Below are 11084 nucleotides of genomic sequence, written 5' to 3' on the forward strand. Positions count from 1 at the left end.
TATATTGGTAGAGACGTTACTACTGTACTGATCAACCTCGTAAAGATAGATAGCACACGACTTATCTAAACCGGTACGTGATAATCTTAGAATACCTCAAGCCTGGTTCGGTGTCACATTGTACTTACCAGAATTCAATACACCAGATATGACCAGACAAGTTAAATGTATTACTGATTGTATTTATTTTTGATGATGTTGCTTTCTGTAAGGCATATATAATGCTTTAAAACTTCAAATAGCAACGTATAACTTCGGAACAAAATTAAATTTATAAACAATTTTAAAACTAAATATTCTGTAGCCAAAAGGTAGTCACAATAACAAGACATAATGCCAATAATTACAAATAGGAAGAGACGTTTTGGTTTACTGTTTGTCCAGGGCGTTTTGGTTTACTGTTTGTCAAGGCGTTTTGGTTTACTGTTTGTCCTCAAGGCGTTTCGGTTTACTGTTTGTCCTCAAGATAAGAGTTTGCTAAACAAATGCATTACACATTTTTATGTACAAAGTGTTCGTAAATGTTGGAACATGTTACACAGTTAGTAATAGGGCTATTTTTTATTATACAGATGAATTTTGTGAGAACACTGGAAGACCTTTTGGACAGTTTGTACGCTGTATGGATAAGTAAGAATGCTGAAACAATTTGCCAACATTGGGAAATGACTGAAAAATATCGACAAAGGGAACTGCATTAGACATATGAATAAGGCAAAAGGCAATGACAGTCCTTTACTGAAGTGAATCAAAATCCCACCATCTGACAATTTCACTTTAAGATTGGTAATAATTGAGGATAGATGTCAAGCTCTTAAAAAATGTCAGGAATCGTTTATATAGGTGATCCATATAGAAGTGTACACAGACGCGTGTTCACTGGTACTTCGTTCGCTTCCTGAAATTTTACATTTTTGCATTACGTCACGACAGTTTGAGTGAAACTGTCAACCGTTGATATATCTTTTGTATTATTCAGTTGCTGATCCAGAAAAAACAATGTAGTCTTATATATTCAGCCTTGTTCGAAGATCGCGATGTAAGCTTGGGAGGTATTAACAATCATAAATTACATGGGTTTTGTTTCCAAGAAAACGCTTACGGAGGCATTTCCTGAATTATGTGAAAAGTAGGCAGCGTTTAATAGAAAAATCCCATCTATCAGTTCAGCTTAAAGCCAAGCCCTCATAACATGCCAAACAGAATTACAAAAATTGCCAAATGCCAAAAATATTTAAAATCTGTGCACGATTTGACTTGAAAAATCCGTTGCTTCGTAGGTCTCTTGGTTTCTTGGTGATCTTGACGGCACATCATTTGCAGACTCGTCACATTGACAGGCCACCGCTTACCACCAAAAGGATCATGTTTTAAGAATACATGTTCAGACAGATGAGGAATTATAAATGGTTGAAGCTCGTACGAAAATCGTTGGACATTTGGAGTTGAAGGAAGATCTTCGGCGAGAGGCGCAGAAAACAGAACCAAACACGACAGCATCACTTGAATAACAAATAAACCATGAGTAACCAAATTTTCTATTTTAGCGAATCAGATCAGTAAGATCCAGCAACTGGCTGGTAAGCCGGTAAGATCATCTTAGTATCTCACCATGACCATCAGCTAATTCGAGAATCGCTTAAAATTGTACAAATTCATTAATATGAAAACTACTAGGGACTCAAGAAGATCGGTTGTTTGAGAATTGCTGACAGAGTCGGTCCTGTTGGACGATCATTTTCTGAGCTAGACGTTGCTTTCATTGTTTATCTTAAATCAACCCGTGCATGTTCTATATACTAGGAGTATCAAGGAACACGGCACACGCTAAAAGGACAAATATGTCCTTCACAACATTACTGAGTTACAATTGTATTGACTTTGTTTCTGCAATTTTTGAAAGTTTTCTGCACACTTTTTTCTTCATCCTGCAGTAGACCTAGTTAATTTAAAACCAGGTTCCTGTTACCGAGCCGGGTTATCGGTAGTTTACAATTATCATGTATCGGGTTATGCTAGTTAGCCGTCGATAATCTACTTAACCGGTTTGATGCTGTAGACCAAATTACCATGGGGAACTCCAAGGAAACCCTTGTTGACCTTTTGTCACCATTATTACTCTTGAAACTTCTGTCTTTTCCTTCTTACATGAAAGTTTTTTTTTTTTTGTTTGTTTGTTTGTTTGTTTGTAATTTTTTTTCCGTTTTGTTTTTAAATGTGCCACACTGGCCGCCCCTGGTTAGACAGTTGATTAGCAGATATGTCATACTGTCGTGTCAAAGAAAAAGCATTTCATCATTTCGGTTGGGTGCCACTTTAAAATGACCATGGTGTGACTACATTGTTTAATTTGTGGACATCGTCCTAAGATAAACACTTACCAAATCAACAAACACAACCTGAACTTCACTGGCCTGTGTTTGGATGACAAGCCCCCTAGAGGCTATCATGTTTATAACGCTGTGTCCGACATTATGTTATACATGTAGACGACAGGTGAAACTGTGCTATTAATTAAATTACAAAGTGTGCATTACGCCTTCAGGTGTACAACACTCTGTCACAAATACCTTCAAGCCCTAATACATGGACACGTGTAGGTTTTGGCCTGAATTCTAATTATGAAGCTGTACCGTTTACCTGGCGGGCATGGGTCATCTATTTAACAGGTGAGGCATTTCATCTCGGCGGAGATCGTGGGTCATTTTCCCCGGCGGGTGACCATCGTGACCTCAGTGTATACAGGTTCCACTATAGCGGTACGTATTATACTGTTAAACGCGTTATAACAATTCTCTTATCTAGTGACGTAATGCTTACGGTAAGTTACGTCGAGTGGGCGTGACCATTTACTTAACGATACTATCATATAGGATATGACGTATACAACAGTCGTTGAGCTAAAGCTAAGGTTTCCACACATTGTTTTTCAGTACTTTTCTTTAAAAGGACTTATAGTATTGCTCTAAAAGAGGTTTACCGTAACCTTGATAGCCACACTTATCTCTTTTGGGTCACAGTGGCACGGTTCATGAGAAACACTTTATTAATGTTAAATTAACCAGTTCACTTCCAATTTTGAAAATTCTTATAATGAAGCGTTGTTATGCACCTCCCTTCTTTTTCAACAGTAGTTTAGACCCAGTTTGTATGTTCACCTTTTTGGGGCCCTGGCATCACTGATGAGTTCTGGAAGGACAAACAGATGTATGGTGCAGTTAATGTAGTTTTGGCATGCTGTATCGCTAACCAAATCGTGTAGTTACTATCAAATGTGTGGGCCTTATCCATCACCCGATCATTAAGACAATGACAATTCCTAATTTATAGCCCTTGTCATGGTTGTCTATCACTTATTTCTGGAATTATCTACATTGGAAACCCTCATCATCAATGGTGTTACTCATTCATTTAAACATATTCATTGACATTGTAACAGTTAAAGGGATCGGGCACAGCTTCTTACAACTTGTCAGACCCTCGCCCCAATGATGTTACTGAAATCATAAAGCTAGCTTAGGGTGCCTTACTCCCTGGAACTCTCACTCTATTCAGTATAATAGGAAGATTTATGCTTCGTATTTGGTTGCCAAATAATATTTTACAGACATCTATATATGTCCGTGGTCTTTATGACTTGTGTGAACTTGTGACCTGCTGGCTTACTGATCCCGTTATGTCTCACTCTCTCAGGCGAATGTGTTCTACAATAAAAAGGTAATCTAATAATATATATACCGTTGACCAATATAGTACAGTGTGACGACACAGATTATAACTGTCAGACTATTACAAAAATAGAATATCGGTTATCTAAATGTTTACCTCAGATAAATGATTATAGAAGGCATATATTCGGAGAACTAAGTATATTAATCCTTCGTGTCAGAAGAAACTACAATACAGTAAAAGTTTATATACATGCAGATGTATATAGAACATGTAAGTATGACGTTTTGTCGAACTTTCCCCACTTGGTGGCGCTATATAAATGTATTATGTACATTACTGAGTGACAGCAGCGCCACCAGGCATGTGAATGAAATATAATCGTGTTAATTGCAATGGATTCTGTCAGCAGGTAAAGTACACATATAAAGGGATGTAATATATTCATGAATTTAATTACACTAATGACACAATTTCACACGTATGCAGTGTGTTTTAGTCACTTGCTCCATATACGTGTAATGAGAGGGGTTCGGAAAGGAGGAGGAGGAAGATCATATTGCCCTTTCACACGAGGACATGTAGCAAGATTAACGACACAATACTTCCGCGTCAAGTCGACCGTTTGCAAGAACACATACATGCATATTATATAACAACATACTCGTCACGCTCTAATTAAATTATCTAAAAGATGTAACGTTTTCATATTTTAGTTTTAAGCAGAAATGTATGTATTTCTCCGAATATAAGTATCTTGTACTCAGATAACATATGATAGATATATAATCTAGACCCTGTACGTACACTGTTTTTCTACACTATGTTTTGGTATGTACAAGCGGATGTTTACTTTTCTGTACAATAGTTTAACGTGTGTACACTACTCCCCCCGACTTATCCTCGTTACGGCTTATCACAGCTTTGTCCGTTAACAAAGAAAGTACCTAATTACTATATTGCTGTAATGCGAGGTCATGCTCTCGTTGTTGGTATCTCTCGACCTTCACACTGTGTTTATATCGTACAAGTTATGGCGTCTTAACCTTCCCTAATCGTGGACATAGCTAATGGTACTCACTCTATCGAATGCATATTATATATATATATATATACACACACGCCGACAGGTATATGTGTGTACATAGTAAGTTACATTTACTCTTACATATATTTCTATATTTAACCTATAGTTCAGTGTTTACATTGTATGTAGTATGTACTTCATACAATGTATATGGGTCGATTCTACTTAACTGATTTAACACAGGTGCGTGAGAACCAGAATGTCCCCTTTTAAAAAAAAATAGTTTACAATTTCACGTACATCACTCTATCAGTTAACAGTTGGGGAATGATTACAAATCCCGGCTTACCCTTCACATCCATTTCAACTGTCTGTTTTAAGTATCTCGCGCATTTTTAGGAATTGAAAGGAATTAAATAAATAACAACAATTATGAAAATAAAATAACAGCGCTAAGACAATAACATTTGCACACCTCTAATTTTCTTTTATATCCCCCTCTGTTGAAAAACATTCAACTTCAGCAAAACTTCCACCTCCCCCACCCCAATCATACAACGAAACGCGAAATCCAGGGACCGTGCAGTATGGCAAAGTTCTATGGTACCTTGCTTAAGTGCGTATTGATAATGTATGACATGTGTGATGTCAATAGGGGGCGGGGAGCCATTAGCCATGTATGAGTAATGATGTCTTTGTGTACGTCAGCTATAGTAATGTACCAGGGTAATGTTTCCGTGACGTCTACTACTGGAGGTAGATAGTTGTGCTGTAGGTACATTTGTATACAGCTGTAATAGTATTTAGATTTGCAATTTGTATTACTGCAGTATATTGTATTACTGCAGTAGATCGTATAGTGTATAGTTTCCCGAAAGACCTGTCACCTTAAATTACAAGACTTGCTAGACAAACAAAATACAAAGCTGTATTCTCCCGAAACAAAACGTTTGTGATAGAAAAAGAAAATTTCCAATATCTTGTTTAGTAGTCGTGATGTGTAGCCCAACATTTCCAATATAGATCAATTAAACACATTCCGTTTACGCAGAGACGTATATATTCGTCTCTGGTTTAGCATATTGAAGGACAAATCCTATTTTTGTTTTGTATTGTGAAGTTACCTATTTCGTGTAAATGTTACATATCGCCTGACACTTAGTAACGATAATTTTGATGTTTTTTTTTTTATTGTGAAGTTACCTATTTCGTGTAAATGTTACATATCGCCTGACACTTAGTAACGATAATTTTGATGTTTTTTTTTTTATTGTGAAGTTACCTTTTTCGTGTAAATGTTACATATCGCCTGACACTTAGTAACGATAATTTTGGTGTGAGAGCTATCTCCATTATTTTCTCGCACTTTAAAGTAATTGGAAGAGTAGGCTAACAGTTGTAACTGTATAACGTGTTAGCGATTCAATGTTACTAGATCTTTATCGGGATTAATTCGGGGCAAATTGAACCTTTCTTGTGTGGAATTCTTTTGAAACGATCGATATACCCTTAAGACGAACAGATCGCAGAAACGCGGGTAAACCTACGCGTCTGTAATAGAAGTCTTTATTTATGGGTCTTCATCTTAAAATTCACACATATCGATTAACTTTTTTTTCTTCATTTTTGTAGGAATGATGGGTAGAACGTAATATTTAGAGCTAGCGTGTTTTTATACTTCCAATTATCTTGTTGACAATTCTGTTTATTACACACGACTCACACTTAGCAATGGGTCCAGATAAGCTATATTGACTACTGCCGTCAAACATATCGGTGACCTATATTTCCGTAGTGAGCAATATCGACCTCACAACATTGATCTTTTAGCTAGACGCAATAATGGTAAACAGTCGGAATAAAGGCTCAAAACCTTAGATTCTGTTGGTGTTTAAATCGGGACTTCATGTTCCTGGCAAGGTACCTAAAATTATAGAATGACATCTAGCCGATGTTTGTATAGAATTGTTACAGTATGGATTATATATGACTTTGTCATTACATACACGCGTACAATCAGCAAGGTCCCGGGGAAGTAAAAAGTTGAGATAAGGTACAGGCATTTGTTATAGATTTATCTTATATTGCATTCCCTTACAGAAGATATTGATCAGAACCGATGTTAATGAATAATCGCCATTTCTATTACAGGGAGTGATAACCCCATCGTTTCCCCGCCTGATAACGGCACGTGCGGCACCATACACACACATGACCTTGCCCGCGTCTATGGAGAAAGCGGAAGTGTCGACGAAGGACATCAGCGCCAGCTAACACAGCGAGTAATAGATAACCAGCAACACACGTACAATGTTCCAACATGTTCCAGTTTAACATCATGTCGTGTTGACCCCACAACGCTTGATTCTGGCGTGTTGTTCAGTTAGTGTTTGGTCAAATGAAGTATATTTTCAACTAATATCAACAAAACCACGGATGCTGCAGTAATTACTATACGGGATGTATTTAGATAACATCCTTTCCACCCTGGAACGTTCGCTGTCGGAATCTGCCAGCCAGAGAGAGCATCTCCAGGATATAACAGACGAATGTGTGTCGGACATACACAGACGAACGGGGTTTCTGCACGCTGCCATTGACGAGATAGATAAAACTTTGACTAAACGTGTTCTAGACTTACAGGACACTGAATTACACAGGCTGGCTAAACACGAACAACAAATACAAAAAACCCTGGTAGAGTTTTCGTCTAGAAAGGCGGCATCGAACAAACGGTGTACGGAGTTAACTTGCCACGATCCCGTAAACACTTCCTACCACGAGGAGGAGTTATTGGACGAAGAGCTTATACAAGTTCAAAAGCTAACTGATCTAGAACGGGTTTGTCTGACGTTTAAATCGGCAAGTGTTTCCCAGGATGATCTCAGTCCGATGTTTGGATCGATAGAATATTTTCATATAACTCTACCGTCCCCAATCTCGACAGAATCACATGCACCAGTTCAGTCCCCGAGGTTCTTGATCAAAAGATTTGCTAACTTTAATTGCAATGAAAGCTCACCCAACATCCACGCGCTATTGCCTATTTCTGCGACCGAGGCTTGGATTTGTTGTGGTTGGGGGAGCAAAGACATTCATCTGTACGATATCGACGGTTCTACGAAAGCGTCCTTGACCTTGGATGTCGCAGTTGACCACATGGTTATGACGTCATGCGGAGATTTACTAGTTTCTACCTACAACGGCACTGTGATAACTCGAATTGATGAACATCTTCAGATGACGAAGTTCGCAACCCTCAACTTTATTCCTCGAGGTATGACTGTATCTGATTCGCGGGAAATATACATCTGTGGTGTCGAGAGGATCCCGGGAAAGAGCGAAAGCAACCGTTATTTGATCGTCAAGATGTCGGAGGAGGGTCACGTGATCTCTGACATCGACGTTGCACCACATGACCCTCACCGAATCGCCGTGGACTCTAACGGGAACATGTTTTTCTCTGATAACAACAATAGTAGACGAGAGTTTGTTGTCATGGATTCTACTGGAAATGTCAAGGTCACATATAACGCGCCCCCTGACGACCCTCTCGATAACCCGTTTTACCCTCTCGGTGTCACACGTGACCGATACGGACACGTGCTTGTGTCGGACTGGAATAACGACTGTATCCATTTACTGGATAAAAATGGACACTTCGTCCGGTTCTTGCTCAGTTCCGGGGACGGTGTGGAGTGTCCTTCAGCTCTCGGAATAGACCGGGAACACAGACTCTGGGTCGGGAACGGGATTGGGAGTGTTAACGTTTACCAGTACGTTATATAGGATATCTGTTACGCATGCTCAGTTGTCTAAGTTGTGTTTGCCATACTTAACCGAGTCGTACTTAAACAGTTCCAGCGTATGACCATACAAGGGAGGTTATCACTTGTATAATTCGTCCGTAGTAACAAAATTCCCTTACTAACACAAGTATCTGTTAGTAGAATTATCTGGATTAAGATAAATCCCAATAACGCTTTAACGAGGTTTGAATCAAGGGTCTTTTTCAGAGAAAGATATGTAATCGCTATCAAAATGCGAGAATAAATATCATAATTTATGTGCTAAATGATAAAATATATACTTGGGTTTTACTATATATTCTAGGTGTAAGTGACACTGTGAGATATGGCTCCTGCTATTTCGTTAAGTTGTCTTTAATTGTATTTAAGTGAGACAGTTGGAATACTGCCCAAAGTGACGATTTACTGGCAAAGATACAACTTGTCTGTAAATGGGAACAACATTAATGGAAAAATATGGAAACTAAACAGATATCGAAGACGAAAACTTACTGACGGTAAGTTGTACTACTGTGTGAGAATGGAGGAGCTTGGGTTTGTAATTACGATGTACTACTGTGTGAGAATGGAGGAGCTTGGGTTTGTAATTACTTTGTACATTTTGTGGAACTTTTCTCAGGGATTAACACGTTGGTACATCGAAGCTACATGGTCCCTCCAACTGCCTGACAACTGGGGGAGCCACGCTGATGTTTACAGTCTAGTAATCGATCCTTGTTATTTAGCCGAGAAGCATGCACGATGTAGTTTAATGTCATTTAAATAAATTTGACATTCAGCATCCCAAATAAACGTCTTCTCAGATTTCTTGCGTTACGATATTTTTTCTAATATTACACAATATCGGTGACTTTACGATACCTCGGAGATCAGAATAAAAGCGTGGTCGTACGGCTTCGTGTCAATCCCCCGCCAACAATTTGCCTTGTCGTTTGTTTCTACTAAGGTGAGATGGTTGAAACGCAGTATAAATGAAACATGTTTAGCTAAAGCTGAAATAAAAAATAAATAAAGGCATGCTAACGCAGCACTATGATCAAGAATTAATCTCGTGCTATTCTGAAGCATAACATAAACTAGAGCATGTTGAACCAGAAAATAATCACAGGCCATCGTGAACCAGGAAATAACCACAGGCCATTGCGAACCAGGAAATAATCACAGACTATTGTGAACCAGGAAATAACCACAGGCGATTGTGAACCAGGAAATAATCACAGGCGATTGTGAACCAGGAAATAATCACATGCCATATTCTAAGCTGGAAAATAATCACAGGCTTTTCTGAACTATGCATAGACATTGTGAATAAGAAGAATAATCACGAAACAGAATTAACCGCAGGCTAACATGGACAACAAAATGTTAAAATACAATTCTGTAGTTGAAAATAAATGCAGGCCATTGTTAAATCACTGTTATACATATGTAAATATCTACTGATTTAACCCATCGCTCCAAGATAGACTTTACGAACTAGGATATTTAAAAAAAAGAATGCAGAAAGAAGGGTGTTTCACGTGTATTGATTTGATATTTAAACTGCAGTTTCTCGTCAATTTAAATTCAGTTTTTATTCTACATTACTAATGTTATGACATACAGTCATCTTAAAATGATCGGTAATCATAGTCTAAAGGTTTCCCCTATATCATACAGTTATAATAATCTTTCAGGCATGTGTACCAGCTAAGAAATACCTCCCCGGAAGTGTTAAAATAAAGCAGTAAAGGTATTTCATTCCACTTGGAGTAACCCCGAGCTATGTTTGGATTTTATCTGAATGTGGTTTTCCCCCATGTACAAGGCAAATCAAGATTTACAACGTCTCTAATGATACACGTCACTTGCCTCGCCTACAAGCGAAAATAGGGGACATGCTTGTGAGAGTTTTAACGAGACTCTCTTACAGAAACCTCGGATACCACCAGGACACATAACAGGTTTGAGGGACAATTACAGAGAATATCGAGAGATGACACACAGCAGATTAAAACACAAGTAGACGGTGTTTAAATGAATAATGGTGTCCAGATCAACAGTACGCTGACCAATCGGGAACCGTCGGCACTTTCCGTATATGGAAAGAAAGTGCCGACGGTTCCCGATTGTACGCATACATACGATAGGGGAATCAGGCAAGCTACCAGCATACATCCGATAGGGGAATCAGGCAAGTGACCAGCATACATCCGATTGGGGAACCGGGCAAGTGAACAGCATACATCCGATAGGAGCATCAAGCAAGTGACCAGCATACATCCGATAGGGGAATCAGGCAAGTGACCAGCATACATCCGATTGGGGAATCGGGCAAGTGAACAGAATACATCCGATAGGAGCATCAGGCAAGTGACCAGCATACATCCGATTGGGGAATCGGGCAAGTGAACAGCATACATCCGATAGGAGCATCAGGCAAGTGACCAGCATACATCCGATTGGGGAATCGGGCAAGTGACCAGCATACAGCCGATAGGAGAATCAGGCAAGTGACCAGCATACATACGATAGGGGAATCGGCCAAGTGACCAGCAACCATCCCATAGAGGAATTGGGTAAGTGACCAGCATACATAC

At 38.9% G+C, this 11084-nt stretch overlaps 1 protein-coding gene across 4 annotated transcripts; it reads left to right on the forward strand.

Moving 5' to 3' along the window:
• Window positions 1-2583: 2583 nt before the first annotated feature.
• Window positions 2584-9309, forward strand: LOC110464708. Of its 4 annotated transcripts, none has more exons than XM_021520064.1 (2): window positions 2584-2669; window positions 6848-9309. In XM_021520064.1, the coding sequence occupies exon 2, from the start codon at window positions 7157-7159 to the stop codon at window positions 8483-8485; it is 1329 nt and encodes a 442-aa protein (XP_021375739.1). In that variant the 5' UTR covers window positions 2584-2669; window positions 6848-7156; the 3' UTR covers window positions 8486-9309. The 4 variants fall into 4 exon arrangements, with proteins under 4 accessions (XP_021375739.1, XP_021375737.1, XP_021375738.1 ...); XM_021520062.1 differs by lacking the exon at window positions 2584-2669 and adding an exon at window positions 2677-2759; XM_021520063.1 differs by lacking the exon at window positions 2584-2669 and adding an exon at window positions 3867-3942.
• The last annotated feature ends 1775 nt before the right edge of the window (window positions 9310-11084 follow it).

The sequence above is a fragment of the Mizuhopecten yessoensis genome, unplaced genomic scaffold, assembly GCF_002113885.1.
Source record: "Mizuhopecten yessoensis strain PY_sf001 unplaced genomic scaffold, ASM211388v2 scaffold11023, whole genome shotgun sequence".
Taxonomy (NCBI): domain Eukaryota; kingdom Metazoa; phylum Mollusca; class Bivalvia; order Pectinida; family Pectinidae; genus Mizuhopecten; species Mizuhopecten yessoensis.

Excerpts from the sequence above, each read along its gene's own strand:
- LOC110464708 (XM_021520064.1), top strand. The coding sequence starts at position 7,157 with ATGTATTTAGATAACATCCTTTCCACCCTGGAACGTTCGCTGTCGGAA.